Genomic DNA, 17278 nt, shown 5'->3' on the forward strand with positions numbered 1-17278 from the left:
TAAATGTAGCTGCTCTATTCCTGTTGGTGGCGTTAGTGCATTGAATGGGAACCTTCTTTCTCAGAATCCTGCAAATCTTGGTGTCAAGGTTCCAACTGATGAACCCAACCGAGCAAGCACCATCTAGACTTCCCCTAAGTATCTCCATCTTTGTGTTCTATCTCAGTTATAATCAAAGGCACTATCTTTCCCCACATCTATAATCCACACACTTTTATCCTCTTACTTCTTTGCTATCACGTTAGTGAGGATCCATCTATCAGTAGACGTTGACAGATGTCTCCTATCATGTGTTGTTCATTCTAAACAGTGTTTATCAGCCTTGGCCACTTTGAAATGTGTGGACTTCAACTCCTAGAATTTCCCCCAGGCAGAATTTAGGAAGTTGGAGTCCGCACATCCTAAAGTTCTCAAAGTTGAGAAGCACAGTTTTAAATGATAAAAAAATGGATTACAGTACTTGGCTATAAGTGCGATGAAGCCATCTGAGGTTTGGTGCAGTTTAAACATTTTGTTCAAGGCAGCTATGTGGATGATATAATAGCATTCAGTTTCCACTGAATGCTATTCAACATATCCATTGAAATATAAAGCGAAATTCCATTTAATTTATATTTTCATAATGTTATTGGAAAAGGGTCCAGTGATAGAATGCACTAGGACTGTTCTTGAAAAATTTTAATGACATCCTTAGAAGAGATCCACATTGCCAAACTATTTGTTCTGAATTTGGTAATCCCACGATCAGGCATTTTAGAAATTTGTCCGAATTATATTGATATATTTGACAATCTTTAACACTGTACAATTCTGACTTCTGATTCCAGATGGAGCTGACCAACAGGACCACAGTCCAGGAATTCATTTTGCTAGGCTTGGGGAGTGGACAACAAAAGCGTTTCTTCCTTCTTATTCTTTTTACTATTATCTACATCAGCACTTTAATTGAGAATACCACTATTATCACACTGGTGCATGCAGATGCACAATTAGCACAGCTCCCCATGTATAACTTTTTGGGAAGCTTCTCCTTGCTGGAAATCTGCTATGTGACCACCACCATGCCCCGTATGCTCTTTGATCTGGCTTCTCCTCAAGGGATCATCTCCTTCCAAGCCTGTTTCATACAGTTCTACATTTTCTACTCCCTTGGCAGCACTGAAACCTTTTTCCTCTCAACCATGGCCTTGGATCGCTATCTGGCCATCTGCCACCCACTCTATTATCCAACAATTATGTCTCCAAAGAATTGCTCCAAGCTTGTGGCTAGTTGCTGGATTGCTGGCTTTTTGGTATATGCTGTCCCAATAACTTTGATCTCTAGGCTGTCTTTCTGCGGGCCCAAAATCTCGGACCACTTTCTGTGTGATCAAGGGCTCCTGTCCTTAGCTTGTCCTCCACTTGGAAATGCTCCACTTATCCTTTTTTCCGTGAATATTTTCATCATATTGGGCAACTTAGTCTTTGTAGCTATTTCCTATGGCGTTATAATTGTCACACTGATCAAATCCTCTAACCAAAGTAGCAGGAAGAAAGCCTTCTCCACCATATCCTTCCATGTCGTAGTGGTGACCCTTTTCTATGGTTCTGTGGCAGGAATGTATGTAACTCCAGGTGGGAAAAGCCAGTCACTAGCTGCTAAAATAGTCACTGTCTTCTACACTGCCATTACACCCTTTCTCAACCCCATGATCTACTCTCTGAGGAACCATCAGGTGAAGGAGGCCCTAGGCAGGGTTCTCAGAAGGACACAGCAAAGTCTGAGAAAAAGATGACAATATGAAAAGGAGATGGGAACATGAAAACAAAACAAGAAGTTGTAAAATATTTATAGTGGATTTTTAGTTGGCTCTTTGAATAGCTCCACAACAAAACAATTTGATTGGATTTGGTTCAATTGAATTAGATTGGACTGAACTGGATCAAACTGGATTGGGTTGGGCTATGTGGAAACTATGAAGGAATGTATTTACATAGGAAAATTTTCTCTTGCACTTGTTTTATATTAGTGAATCTCATGGCCCAAAATTAAACAGAAAAGGCACAAGGTTGTGGGAAATATTTAATGAAACAAAAAATAGCACCTCTGTTTCCTGAAATATTAAGTATGTACCTTCCTTTTTAACTGTGCTTCCAATTTCAGCAATTGTTTTGTCTGTTCTGTTCTTTCAAATGATGTAGTGAAATAAAAATATAATATCTTTCATCATAAATAAAAATGAATGGCAAACTTTCTCCAGTGTTTACATTTGCTGTTGCTCTAAGCACCCAAGAATCTCCATGCAATCTGTCTATGATGGCCTATTGTCAGGAAAGTTACCAGCCAGTTACTTTCTTGGTGTAAGGAGATAACGCCACAAAAAGTTAATTAGTTTCATAAATCCACTATGGCCTGAAACAAAACAGAATGTCAATATTTTAAAATATATGCAGCTCAGGATTGTACTGTTGACTTCTTTAAGTTCAAAGAAGTTTCTTTTAACATATAAATAACAAGAAAAAAGTCGAGGAAACAGTAGATTCACTTAAGAGGGAAGATGGCAGCAGAGAGAAATAGAACTGCTTAACTCTTTTGCATTAGTCTTCATGCAAAAAGAAACTATAGCCCATTCTGTTCTGTTCCAGCCTATGACCAGCCCTGTTTGAATGTCAGGGACAACCCCTTTTTATAATCAACAGGCTGGAAAAAACCCAACCAAATTTATTTACAAAGAGTTCAAACAAAAGTTAAACGAAAAGTTCAAACAAGACTTAAACCAAAAGGTTAAACAAGAGTTAAACAAGAATAACAGACCAGGACTCTAGCAGAAGATCTTCAAACGGTTGCCTTCAGCAACCAGCACCTCCCACACATTCCCCTTTTATCAGCAGTCCCAAGGCGTGGCTTCTCATTGCCTTCTCCCGAGTTGCCTCATTGCTTTTCTCTGTTCTGTTCTGCTAGATTGCCTCCTGCTCCTAGTGTCCCTGAACAGAGCCAGCTGTGGATCATCTTCTTCCAATCTTTCAGGCTCACACAGCTGAGTCTGAGGAGGAACAAGATGGGAGGGGCAAGCTGAGAGTTCTGCAGTGCATCAGAACCTTCCTCTGACACCAAAGGCTCTCCAAACCCCTCCTCCTTCTCCTCTTCAGAATCATCTGACTTAGCTGCCGGAACCACAGGCTGATGCTGAATCACAACACAGTCTACCAAAAACATAACAGTAAAAGACAGACTAAAAATAAAAATTAAAATAAGCAAGAAATGGTTAGAGAACACCTATCTGATCTTGATGAATATAAGTCACTAGGACCTGATGGATTATATCCCAAAGTTCTGAAAGAGCTGACAGATGTTATCTGAGAACCATTGTACCATATCTTTAAAGAATTGTGGAACACTGGGGAATTACCTGAGGACTGGAAAAGAGCTATGTGGTTCCCATCTTCAAAAAAGGAGGAAAAAAAAGATCCAGGAAACTACAGACCAATCAGCCTAACTTCAAGACTTCGGAAGATGCTGGAAAAGCTGATAAGAATCCTAGTGGATGATCACTTAACTATGAGCCCGCAGTGTGCAGCAGCAGTCAAAAAAGCTAATACAATCCTGGGTTGTATAAACAGAGGCATAGAATCAAGATCACATGAGGAATTAGTACCGCTTTATAAAACCCTAGTAAGACCACACCTGGAATACTGCAGCCAATTTTGGTCACTATATCACGAAAAAAATGTTGAGAGTTTGGAAAAAATTCAGAAAAGAGCAACTAAGATGATCAAAGGCCTGGAGACTAAAACATACAAAGAATGGCTGCAGGACTTGGGTTTGGCTAGTAGTCTAAAGAAAAGAAAAAATAGGGGAGACATGATAGCAGTATTCCAGTATTTGAGGGGCTGCCACAAAGAAGAGGGGGTCATGTTATTCACCAAAGCACCAGAGGGCAGGACAAAAAACAATGGTTAGAAACTGATCAAAGAGAGAAGCAACCTGGAATTAAGGAGAATCTTCCTGACAGTGAGGACAATTAACCAGTGGAATAGTTTGCCCCCAGAAATCATGGGTGCTCCGTCACTGGAGATTTTTAAAAAGAGGCTAGACACTCACTTGTCTGAGATGGTATAGGTTCTCCCGCTTGAGCAGGGGGCTGGACTAGAAGTCCTCCAAGGTCCCTTCCAGCTCTATTCTATTCTATCTAGAAACAAATAAAGTTATAACTAAAAGCCAGCATGGTTTTATTAAAAACATATCATGCCAAACCAATCTTATTTCATTCTTTGATAAAGTGACTAAATTAGGAGACCAGTGAAATGCTGTGGACATAGTAGACTTAGATTTTAGCAAGGCATTCAACAAAGTAGACCACAACCTACTTCTTGGTAAACTAGAAAAATGTGGGATAGACATCATCACCACCAGATGGATTTGTAACTGGCTGGCAAACCATACACAATGAGTCATCCTTAATGGTACTACATCCACATGGAGGGAAGTAAACAGTGGGGTACCACAAGGCTCTGCCCTAGGCCCAGTACTCTTCAATATCTCCATAAATGACTTAGATGAGGGAATAGAAGGGGAATTCATTAAATTTGCAGATGACACTAAGCTGGCAGGAATAGCCAACACCCCAGAATACAAGTTCAGGACCCAAAAGATCTTGACAAACCTGAACAATGGGCCCTATCCAACAAAATGAAATTTAATGTGGAGAAAAGCGAAGCTTTACATTTAGGCAGAAAAAAAATATCAAAGGTACAAGCAGAGATTAGAAGAAATCTGGCTCAAAAAGAGTAACGGAGAGGGATCTTGGAATCCTAGTGGACGGTCACTTAAATATGAGCCAACAGTGTGCACTGTGCAGCAGAAGCAAAAAAAAAAAAGCAAATACAATCCTTGGTTGTATAACAGAGGAATAGAACAGAACCAAAATCATGGGAAGTATTAGTGCCACTTTATAAATCCTTAGTAAGACCACACCTGGAATACTCCAACCAATTTTGGTCACCACATTATAAAAAAAAGATGTTGAGACTTTGGAAAAAGTGCAAAGAAGAGCCACTAAGGTAATGAAAGGCCTGGAGACTAAAACATATGAAGAACGGTTGCAGGATTTGGGTTTGGCTAGTCTAGAGAAAGAAAAGAACTAGGGGGGGGGGACATGATAGCAGTATTTCAGTATTTGAAAGGTTGTTGCAAAGAGGAGGGAGTCAGCTTATTCACCAAAGCACCAGAGGGCAGGACAAAAAACAATGGTTAGAAACTGATCAAAGAGAGAAGCAACCTGGAATTAAGGAGAATCTTCCTGACAGTGAGGACAATTAACCAGTGGAATAGTTTGCCCCCAGAAATCATGGGTGCTCCGTCACTGGAGATTTTTAAAAAGAGGCTAGACACTCACTTGTCTGAGATGGTATAGGTTCTCCCGCTTGAGCAGGGGGCTGGACTAGAAGTCCTCCAAGGTCCCTTCCAGCTCTATTCTATTCTATCTAGAAACAAATAAAGTTATAACTAAAAGCCAGCATGGTTTTATTAAAAACATATCATGCCAAACCAATCTTATTTCATTCTTTGATAAAGTGACTAAATTAGGAGACCAGTGAAATGCTGTGGACATAGTAGACTTAGATTTTAGCAAGGCATTCAACAAAGTAGACCACAACCTACTTCTTGGTAAACTAGAAAAATGTGGGATAGACATCATCACCACCAGATGGATTTGTAACTGGCTGGCAAACCATACACAATGAGTCATCCTTAATGGTACTACATCCACATGGAGGGAAGTAAACAGTGGGGTACCACAAGGCTCTGCCCTAGGCCCAGTACTCTTCAATATCTCCATAAATGACTTAGATGAGGGAATAGAAGGGGAATTCATTAAATTTGCAGATGACACTAAGCTGGCAGGAATAGCCAACACCCCAGAATACAAGTTCAGGACCCAAAAGATCTTGACAAACCTGAACAATGGGCCCTATCCAACAAAATGAAATTTAATGTGGAGAAAAGCGAAGCTTTACATTTAGGCAGAAAAAAAATATCAAAGGTACAAGCAGAGATTAGAAGAAATCTGGCTCAAAAAGAGTAACGGAGAGGGATCTTGGAATCCTAGTGGACGGTCACTTAAATATGAGCCAACAGTGTGCACTGTGCAGCAGAAGCAAAAAAAAAAAGCAAATACAATCCTTGGTTGTATAACAGAGGAATAGAACAGAACCAAAATCATGGGAAGTATTAGTGCCACTTTATAAATCCTTAGTAAGACCACACCTGGAATACTCCAACCAATTTTGGTCACCACATTATAAAAAAAAGATGTTGAGACTTTGGAAAAAGTGCAAAGAAGAGCCACTAAGGTAATGAAAGGCCTGGAGACTAAAACATATGAAGAACGGTTGCAGGATTTGGGTTTGGCTAGTCTAGAGAAAGAAAAGAACTAGGGGGGGGGGACATGATAGCAGTATTTCAGTATTTGAAAGGTTGTTGCAAAGAGGAGGGAGTCAGCTTATTCACCAAAGCACCAGAGGGCAGGACAAAAAATAATGGCTGGAAACTAATCAAGGAGAGAAGCAAACTGGAAGTAAGGAGAAACTTCCTAACTGTGAGGACAATTAACTAGTGCAGGGGTCAGCAACCTGAAACAGTGAAAGAGCCACTCAGAACCGGTTCCCTCACAAAAGGAAAAACTGGGAGCCGCAAAAAAATGTGTGCGCATGCGCGTACATGCGCGCATGTGCAGAACAGGGTTTGACTGAAGAGTGGAGCCAAGGTGAGATATGCACCTACCCTGCATATTTGAATTGATTGGTTGAACTTCTTTAGTCCCACTTTTTTTTTTTTTTTTGGACTGCACATGGCAGAAGACTGGGAGCTGCAGAAGATGGCTGAAAGAGCCGCATGCGGCTCCGGAGCCGTGGGTTGCAGACCTGTGAACTAGTGGAACAGCTTGCCATCCATATTGTGGGTGCTTCATCAATGGAGGCTTTTTCAGAAGAGACTAACAGTCACTTGTCTGAAACGGTATAGGATCTCCTGCTTGAGCAGGGGGTTTGGACTAGATGACATCCAAGATCCCTTCCAGCTCTATTCTGATTGATTGATTCTTTGAGTGTGCTTGTTTTTCTGAAGATGTTTCATTACCAGGCTAAGTAACATCATCTGTGCAGAGAACATAAGGAAACCAAGAAAAAATAATTCGACATGTTGCAAGAAAAATACAATTATTCTCAAAATAAGGAGGTTCAACTTTGGAATGCGCCAACTGACACTGCATCTTTCTCAATGAAAAATATATCCACATGTTATTCAGTACTCTTAAATTATTCGGTTCAGGATCATGATAATATGTTTGTTAATATAACTCATATGGCAGTAATATAGGATAGTATAAAACAGTACACTATTGTGGAACAGAGTATAACAAAGCTAACATAACATAACAACATAACATAATACAACACAACACATAATGTAACAAACATGGCATGATAACATAACTATAAAGGTAAAGGTTCCCCCGCACATGTGTGCTAGGGGCCGGTGCTCATCTCCGTTTCAAAGCCGAAGAGCCAACGCTTGTCCGAGGACGTCTCTGTGGTCATGTGGCTGGCATGACTAGACGCCAAAGGCGCATGGAACGCTGTTACCTTCCCACCGTAATGGTCCCTATTTTTCTACTTTCATTTTTATGTGCTTTCGAACTGCTAGGTTGGCAGAAGCTGGGACGAGTAACAGGCGCTCACTCTGTTACGCGGCACTCGGGATTCGACCCGCCAAACTGCCGACCTTCTGATCGACAAGCTCAGCGTCCTAACCCACTGAGCCACCGCTGTAACATAACATAATATGTAGTGTAGTGTAATGTAGTAGTATCCACATATCACTTATTAGCTATAATTTACTGATCTTCTACTGATAGTATTTAGGTTATTCTATGTCTTTGATTATGCCAAACAATCTGTTTTGATTCTGATCAATTGGATATTACAGAAGTTTGTGATCTCACATTTCCTACAGTAGCCTGGATCTTTGATTCCTATGCTTCCATTGGGTAGGAGCAGGCATAGTGATACAGCTCTGTTCTGACAGTGAAGATGGTATCTTTCTTTAGCAATGGTATCTTGGTTTTACTCAATAGCACATAGCCCCTCCAAAATCTATAAATGACATGTCCTCATTATGTTCCTCCCAAAGAAAAGCTAAGCTGTGAACTTCCCATCTTATGAAGGAGCACAAGACAATGATCTTCTGCAGCATCTCTAGCTTTTCTTAGGAATAGTCCATTTCTGGGACTTGGGATCTTGATGTTACATTCAAAGTAATTCCTTATTACATGTTTATCATTAACATTCAGTATGAACAAATTGATGCCTATTTATAAGTACATGTATAGGAGTGTATTTGATCTAGCTGAATTTCCACAAAATAAAGGTAAACTTCTCCAAGGTCACTCCAATAGCATACCTCACACATTACAGCCCAAAGTGTTAACCCACCTACACAAAGGTGAGGCAAAGATTGAGAAATCCAAAAGACATACCAGAGTACATAATACACATTAGCATTAGATTCTCCCATGCTACCTTGTTTTCCCAAAAGTAAGACCTGCCCTGAAAATAAGCCCTAGCTTGATTTTATTGGAGGGTGGGCCTAATATAAGCCCTACCGCAAAAATAAGCCCTAGTTTCCCCCACCAGATTGCCTCCTTACACCAACAAAGTAAGTGGCTGGTAGCTATAGACCATCCTACTATGTCATTATAAGCAAATTGCATGAGGTCTCTTGGTGATTTGGAGGCAACCATAAATATTAGCATTGGAGAACTTTACTTCCATGTATTGGTTAGCTCGTGTGTTAGCACTGGATCCTTCCAGAGATCTTGTTTCAATTACATCTGTCAGAATTATTTTATTTTGAGATCTCTTGTATGGATCATTCATATTCAGGGATTCCTTCAGGATTTATCTGTGCTTGTTCTGTCTTGGCTGTTTATGATTCCATTGGAACGTCTGCATTTCTTTCTACTTTTGCTTCCTACTTACATAATAGGAGATACTACATCTCCTTTTTCCTCTCTCCCAAATTTCAAGGAGAAAGGCCTGCTCTGAGCTCCATTCATCTAGTTCCATAGCACTTGGGGGGTCAAGTATCTTAAAAGTAATTTTATGGGATTTTTTTTTTAACAATTCAGTGGCAAATCACTTTGGGAAAATGCCAGAAAAGTCATGATGTGAAATGGTCATGGTATAGATACAAGCATTCATGGGTGTATAAATGTACAATTGTTGCCTATCAGGAAAGTCATATGATTCATCCTGCCATGCCAAAGAACAGAAGATCTACTTCATTTTTTATGGTGAAATATATTGTATTTTTTTTTATTGAAAAGTTTTAACATACATTTTATCTTTAACAATCCCCCCTCCCCCTCCCATACCCATCCCTCCCTACCCCTCCCCCCTTCCCCCCCCCCCCCCGACTTCCCAGAGCTAAGTACAGGGTATAAAAACAAGAAAAAAAACAGTCATAAACATCCAAATGCTAACAACCACAAACTCTAAAATCTATCACTCTCTAGCTCATATAGGATAACTACAAACACTATTACTATTAAATATAAAAAAAAGAAAAAAGAAAAAAAAGGAAGACTTATTCAAATGCTACATGAAACGTTTTAGTCCCGTATTTGTTCTGGATATACTCAATCCATTTTCTCCACTCCATAATGTAACGTTCTTGCGAGTGATCTTTCAAATAAGCCGATATCTTTGCCATCTCTGCCAGGTCTGAAACCTTTAAAGTCCATTCTTCTATAGTCGGCAGTTCCTCCTTCTTCCAATACTGACCTATTAAGAGTCTTGCTGCCGTAATTAAATTCAACATCAACTTAGTGTCCACAACAGTAGCTTCTGTAATTATACCCAACAGAAAGAATTGCGGACAAAACTTTATCTTTTGCTTGAAGATCTTCTGCATATTCCACCAAATTTTAATCCAAAAGGCCTTAACCTTTTTGCAAGTCCACCATATGTGAAAATATGTTGCATCTTCGTCACCACACCTCCAGCATTTGGGCTGATAGTTCGGATACATACTTGCAAGCTTTTTAGGATCTAAATGCCATCTATAAAACATTTTATAAAAGTTCTCTCTTAAATTTTGAGCTTGTGTAAATTTTACATTCCTCACCCAGATCTTTTCCCACGTGTCCATTGTAATAACTTCTTGGATATTTTGGGCCCATTTTACCATGCAGTCTTTAACAAGTTCTGTTTCTGAATCAATTTCTATCAATGCAAGATATATCCGTTTAATATGTGCAGGACCCTGATTTCTAATTTGCTTTATCAGATTTTCATCAGTCATTGTAAAACCAATTTTCAGATCTTCTTTCCACCTGGCCCGTAGCTGAATATATTGAAACCAATACAATATATATATTGTATTTTTATTTCACTACATCATTTCAAAGAATAGACCAGACAAAACAATTCCTGAAATTGGAAATGCAGTTAGAAAGAAAGAAACATACTCTATCTTTCAGGAAACAGAGGTGCTATTTTTCTTTCATTAAATATTTTCCAAAACCTTGTGCCTTTTTTCCTTAATTTTGGACCAACAATATAAAACAAGTGCAAAAGGAAATTTTGCTATGTGAATACATTCCTTGACATTTTTCACATAGTCCAACCCAATCAAATTGGATCCAATTCAGTCCAATCTAATGCAATTAAATCCAATCCTTTTATTTTTCTTACAACTGTTTGTTTTGTTTTCTTGTTCCTATCCCCCTTTTCATATTGTCATCTTTTTCTCAGCTATCGCTCCATCCTTCTCAGCAATCGGCCCAGAGCCTCCTTCACCTGATCGTTCCTCAGACAGTAGATCATGGGGTTGAGAAAGGGCGTAATGGCAGTGTAGAAGACAGTGACTATTTTAGTGACATGTGACTGATTTTTCCCACCTGGAGCGACATACATCCCTGCCACAGAACCATAGAAAAGGATCACCACCACCAGATGGAAGGATATTGTGGAGAACGCTTTCTTCCTGCTGTGTTGGTTAGAGGATTTGATCACTGTGACAATTATAATGCCATATGAAATAGTGACAAAGACAAGGTTACCCAATATAATCAAAATATTCATGGAAATCTGGCTGATAAAAGAAACATTTTTTAAAGGCGGGCAAGCCAGGGATAGGAGGCCTTGATCACACACAAAGTTGTCAATGATATTGGAGCCACAGAAGGACAGTCTGGAAATCAAAGTCACTGGGACAGCATAGCCCAAGAACCCAGCAATCCAGCAACCAGCTATAAGCTTGGAACAGTTTTTCGGAGACATGATTGTTGGGTAGCGGAATGGGTGGCAAATGGCTAAATAGCGATCCAAGGCCATGGCTGAGAGGAACAAGGATTCAGTGCTGCCAAATGAGAAGAAAATGTAGAATTGAAGGAAACAGGCTTGGAAGGAGATGATCCCTTGAGGAGAAGCCAGATCAAAGATCATCCGGGGCATGGTGGTGGTCACATAGCAGATTTCCAACCAGGAGAAATTTCCCAAGAGGATGTACATGGGCAGCTGAGATAAGTGGTCATCTACATGCACCAGAGTGATAATAATGGTGTTTTCAATCACAGTTATTATGTAAGTAAAACTAAAAAGGATAAGTAGGTAGAATCGCCATTGCTGCCCAGTCTCCAAACCCAGTAAAACGAATTCCTGGACTGTGGTTCCATTAGATAACTCCATCTGAAATCAGAAAAAAAGAATCAGAATTATACTGTCCCAAAGATGCTTTTTCACAAGGCAACTGGACTTTCTTGTTCTTCTTTGAAGACATTCCATTTCTCATCTTCAGAGCTGAAGAAGCTTCTTGGATGAGAAGAAAAAAGCATCTTTCGGACAACTATGACCTGGATGACTGAGAATTTCCATACATGTTTTCAAAATTAGTACCATTCACATTCATTTTTAATATTTGTCTCCCAAATCCAACCATGCTTGTTTATTTTTTTCTTTTTTATTAGATTTTTATCTTGGCTGTATTATTTTATAAGTAACACAAGGCAATGAACATAATACTCCTTCTACCTCCTATTTTCCCTGCAACAACAATCCTGTGATCTGGCTTGGGCTGAGAGAGAGTGACTGGCCCAGTCACCCAACTGGCATTCATGCCTAAGGAGAGACTAAAACTCACAGTCTCCTGATTTTTAAACCAAAACTTTGATCACTGCATCAAACTGGAACAGCCAAAATCTACAATTTAATTTAAGGTATTCAGTTTAGCTGCCAACCAATTCCAACAAACCTGGTACTGAGAAGAAACCCTATCAATAATAAATGTAGAATATAATTTAAAATTAAAGTCTTAAGTTTAAATTTTATTCTTATTTAAAGAATAAATAAATTGTGGAATAAAGTTTCTACAAGAATTTTGGAGCAAGTTAGGAAAAGAGGATAGGAACGTTAGGACATCATTTGTGGACCTTTCACTGAAGAAGCGAAAGGGAATCCTGTTGCTGAAAAATAAAAGAAACCCTCATTAATGGCAGTACAATGCCAGTATCTTCTTATCACTTGTTCATTTTCAATATGGTTACAAAAGTATTGTAGAAATTCAAGAATAAATACCATGAATATGTTAACTCACCCCTTAAAGGTAAATTGAAAGATTTCCCCTGTCCAGTCATGTCTGACTCTGAGGGGGTGGTGCTGTAAGGACCTGCCTCAATTAGGTCTCCCAAGAAAGCAGAACTCTTGAAACAGGCACTGTTTCAAAAGGAACTTTTATTGAGAGTTAATGACAGCAGGAGAGCAAAGCAAGGTCTGAGAAAATCACGTGAAAGGTTACATTATAATACCAATTCAGAACTCCTTCCTCCAGTGTCCAATTGTCCGGTTGAAATCCAGCCAATCCATAGGTAACAGGTTGTTTTGAGAACCTGGTGATTTAGGTCTCTCTCAGTTTCATTTCTCAACGGTCTCAGGCTCCAGCATCTGGAGATAAGGCAGATGTTTTCCAGCCACATTCCTTTCTCATGGAGGGAGGGCAATGAAAAGAACACACAGCAAAGAAAAGCAAATACTGTACATTCCCCCTCCCATCAAACAGGCCCCCTCCCACCAGAATGGAAGACCCTGAAAAAGAGTATACAGGCAAAGCAACATAGGATGGAGGGGTCTGACAAGTGCTTGTCTCGGGTTCTTAGCTGAGGGAGCCAGCATTGTCTGAAGACACTTCTATGGCCAGCATGACTATAGGCCAAGATGCATGGAACACTGTTACCTTTCCCAATGAAGTGGTACCTATTTATTTACTCTCATTTGCATGCTTTTGAACTGCTGGTTGGCAGGAGCTGGGGCAAGGAATAGGAGCTTACCTGTCAGCTGCCTATTTTTGTCTTCTTTGAAGCTCGCTAGCAACTGCCATAATTGGGAGGGGGGAGGGGGCACTTGGGAGGGGAAGAGTCCTGGTGGTGTGAAATAATCTTGTGGGAAATATGGGGAGTACGGACACTGACAGGAATCAGGGGTGCTAAATGGGCCATCTTCCTCCCTTCAAGGACACTGGCCCTGGGAAAGGAATTTGCTATGGAACCAGAGGCACCATGTTCCCAAAACATCAGAACAAGACTTGGTTGGACTGCTCCCAGAGTGGGGGGGGAAAAAGGATTTTGGACATTAGGGATTGATTTCAATATATGTTTTTCATGTGGTTTTTCTTCAGAGCTTGCCTTGCTCATTCTGCACTCAACGTCTCTAGTAAAAGTACCTTTTCTCTAATACCTACAGCATCAAAGATCATTCTTTTGAGGGAGCAAGTTTTATTTATTTATTTTATTTATTTTAATTCCATTTATATCCCGCCCTTCTCCGAAGACTCAGGGCGGCTTACAAGCTTAGCAATAGCCTTCATTCTATGTATATGCCTGCTTATTAGGGCTTTCGGGGGCCCCCAAGCGGCATTATTACAAAGTCAGCTTATTGCCCCCAACAATCTGGGTCCTCATTTTACCTACCTCGGAAGGATGGAAGGCTGAGTCAACCTTGAGCCTGGTGGGATGAGAACCTGCACTAATTGCAGGCAGCTGGTGTTACTTAAGGAGGCATTAGCCCACTGCTCCACCAAGGCTCTTTTTGGGGTCAGTTTTGACATTACCCCATCACATGGCACTTGGGTCTTGAATCCAGACTGTCAGTTTTCCAGCTGACAAGCTCAGTTTCTTTAAGTACTTTAACTACAGAAAACAATCTCTTTATAATGTCAATATATTACCGCCAAACAATCTGGGTTCTCATTTTACTGACCTTGGAAAGATGGAAGGCTGAGTAAACCTTAAGCTGGTTAGCCTGAAATACTGCATTCTAACTACTGAACCACCAGGGCTTCTATTCTTTTGATTACAACCGAGATTGAACTCAGATATGGAGATACATATGGAGTGGGGGGAGGGAAATACGAAGTTTTGCAGGATTTAGAAGAGTTATACCCCAGGAAATATTGTTGTGGTGCATTGAAGAACACCAGTGGCATTTGGATCCTTGAATCATTTTCACATCCTCTTCTATGCAACAGTTCTCTTGGATCTGATTTAATCAAAGATGGGAAATGAAATATCACAAAGCCTTTCCTGATATCATTTACCACTAAGGAAATGTCTCCATTATAAATGAAAATAATTCAATCAGAACAGAGCTGGAAGGGAACTTAGAGGTTTCTAGTCCAACCCCCTGCTCAGGCAACAGACCCTATACCCTATACCATTTCAGATAGGTGTCTCCAATCTTTTCTTAAAAACCTCCAGTGATGGAGCACCCACAATTTCTGGAAGGAAGTTGTTCCACTGATTAATTGTCCTCACTGTTAGGAATTTTCTCCTTAATTCCAGGTTGCTTCTCTCCTTGAGTAGTTTCCATCCATTGTTTCTTGTCTTGCCTTCTGCTGCTTTGGAAAATAAGTTGACCCCCTCTTCTTTGTGGCAGCCTCTCAAATAATGGAATACTGCTTTCATGTCCCCCCAGTTCTTCTTTTCTCTAGACTAGCCATACCCAATTCCTGCAACTGTTCTTCATATGTTTTTTTTTCTCCAGGACCTTAATCAGAGATTAAGAATTTGTGGAAATAGAGAAGACTTGAAAAAAATTATATTTGAGGCTGAAACTAAACTGAGGACTCTATTTGCAGTAGCTATCTCTTGAAGATTTTGAAAGCCTCTAGTAAATATTATGCTGTTTTCTCTTCAGGTAGGTAATGATCACTTACCATTAGCTCCACTCCTTCACCAAGAGGACAACTGTCAACTGTAAATGAGGAATCAGGCTGAGGCTGCCTTGCATAAGATGATGATCAGCCCAAATGAACTCACTCCTTAGCTAAAGCAATGTCCAATGTCATTACAAGTCAACCCAATGGAAAAAAAATATTTTCATGCTATGAGATTGGGCTGTACTGGCAAATAATGAGTAATTTTTGTAGCAGGTAGAATCACATTATGTGACCCGAAGCAAAATAGTAGCCTGGACAGGATTTCTTGTGTGGAAAAAAAATATCACATGTTTAAAGTATCCACTGGCAATCCTGGCTGAACACTCTATCCACTGGAACATTATAAATTCTTATTAACCATTTAAAAAAAGAATGCAGAGGAAGGTTCCTGGAGGCTGTCAATAGCATTGGTAGGAGTGAATACCTTGAATAAATAACAACAAGAATTCCCTGGACTGGAGTGAGGTGATTAGCCACCACCCCTGGGTTTAGAAGGAGACAAAGTAAATAGGGAAATCAAACCTAGGAATGCCACCAATTGACTTTAGTGTCATGTGAATTCATAGAAAATAATTTTGCCTGTTGGGAAACCAACCCTGGTTTCATTCTTCACTTACAATGAAATATAAGCTGTAAGGTATACAATATATTCACATCAATGGATGAAGAAAGAAGTAACTTGAAAGCTCTAATGCAGAATATTATGACAAGCAGAAAACAAGCAGTGGTTAGAATGCAGTACTGCAGGCTAATTCTGCTGATTGCCGGCTGCCAGCAGTTCAGGAGTTTGAGTCTCACCAAATCAAGGTTAACTCAGTCTTCTATCCTTCCGAGGTTGGTAAAATGAGGACCCAGATTGTTGGGGGCAATACGCTGACTCTATAAACTGCTTAGGGAGGGCTGTAAAGCACTATGCAGCAGTATATAAGTCTAAGTGCTATTGCTATCACCCTGTTATATTTGAAAATTATAGGACACACTTCACATATTAAGGGAAGGACAGCCATCGGTTTGGCCCTGACAAAGGAAACATCAACAAATAATAAAGATTTGTGAAAGGACAGCAGATATGCCAACAGTTTTGTCAAATAATGTAAAGCAAGTGTCAACATTCAGTTCGAGGATTCAAATAAAAGTCCAGGTTCATTCCATTTCCAAAAATCTTACTGTTTATTGAATACACAGCATGGTAATGTTGAAGCAAAACTAACTCTAAGGTTCCGAGGCACCAGTTCATAGAATTAAACAAGAATATCTCCAGCCTAACCCCCACTCTCTCATATAGTCCATGTAAACAATTTCACTTTGTTATGGAAGCTGTTTGCTTCTTCTCCACACCTGCTGGAGTGTCCTTGGAAAGGTTTCAGGCTCTCACAGTCCTCAGCGGAATCATAGAGGTTTCCTTTCTCCATCTTAACCAAATCTAAATAAACACCTCCCCCAAGTTGAAATGAAGAGGCATGTAGCTGCCAAAGTTTCATTCTTGATAGCAGATGTATTGTATAGATAATATCCAGGATATGGGTAGATGTGTTCCAAATGTGGAAAGGAAAACCATGTGGCTGAATCTTAGCATTTTCCCTGTAGGTACAGAGTCTGCTTTTTGGATCAACACAAACACCACCTTGTGCGATCAAATGCAGCATCTGGGTTTAACTGGGCATTTTTTGTGCTCACATTTATTGTATCTTACCGTCTTTGCTTTGACCTTCCACGTGGACACTTGCCATCTGTATTAAAGTGGAAGGCAATGTGGACAACAGTGTGGGGTGCTGCTCATAGAACATGGTCCTACAATTCAAGGCGTTTCTCCTGAATTTTTTTCTGATATTGGCACGGTGCCCACTTGCTTCCAAACTATGTCATGGCTGACCTGGTCAAGTAGAGAAATGCTTAAGGACCAATGAAGAAGAGAAGTTTGTGCATGTGAATAAATCCCTCGTTATTTTTTCATGCCTTCCACTCCAATTTATTGTTTAGAGGGACAAAGGAAATAAAAATGTAACCAGGTCTTATGTAGTATAGTGA

The 17278-nt window shown here is 40.0% G+C and overlaps 2 protein-coding genes across 2 annotated transcripts; one reads left to right on the plus strand and one right to left on the minus strand.

The window, feature by feature from the left end:
• Positions 1-827: 827 nt before the first annotated feature.
• Positions 828-1775, plus strand: LOC308676364 (olfactory receptor 11G2-like; the record flags this gene model as incomplete). Its single annotated transcript, XM_081342174.1, has 1 exon — positions 828-1775. One exon carries the CDS (start codon positions 828-830, stop codon positions 1773-1775), a length of 948 nt encoding a protein of 315 aa, XP_081198300.1.
• A 9005-nt stretch (positions 1776-10780) lies between these two features.
• Positions 10781-11730, minus strand: LOC308676795 (olfactory receptor 11G2-like; the record flags this gene model as incomplete). The annotated part of the gene is made up of 1 exon (XM_081342822.1): positions 10781-11730. The coding sequence occupies one exon, from the start codon at positions 11728-11730 to the stop codon at positions 10795-10797; it is 936 nt and encodes a 311-aa protein (XP_081198948.1). The 3' UTR covers positions 10781-10794.
• Between the last annotated feature and the right edge of the window lie 5548 nt (positions 11731-17278).

Source organism: Vipera berus (assembly GCF_964194415.1).
Source record: "Vipera berus genome assembly, chromosome: W".
Lineage (NCBI taxonomy): Eukaryota > Metazoa > Chordata > Lepidosauria > Squamata > Viperidae > Vipera > Vipera berus.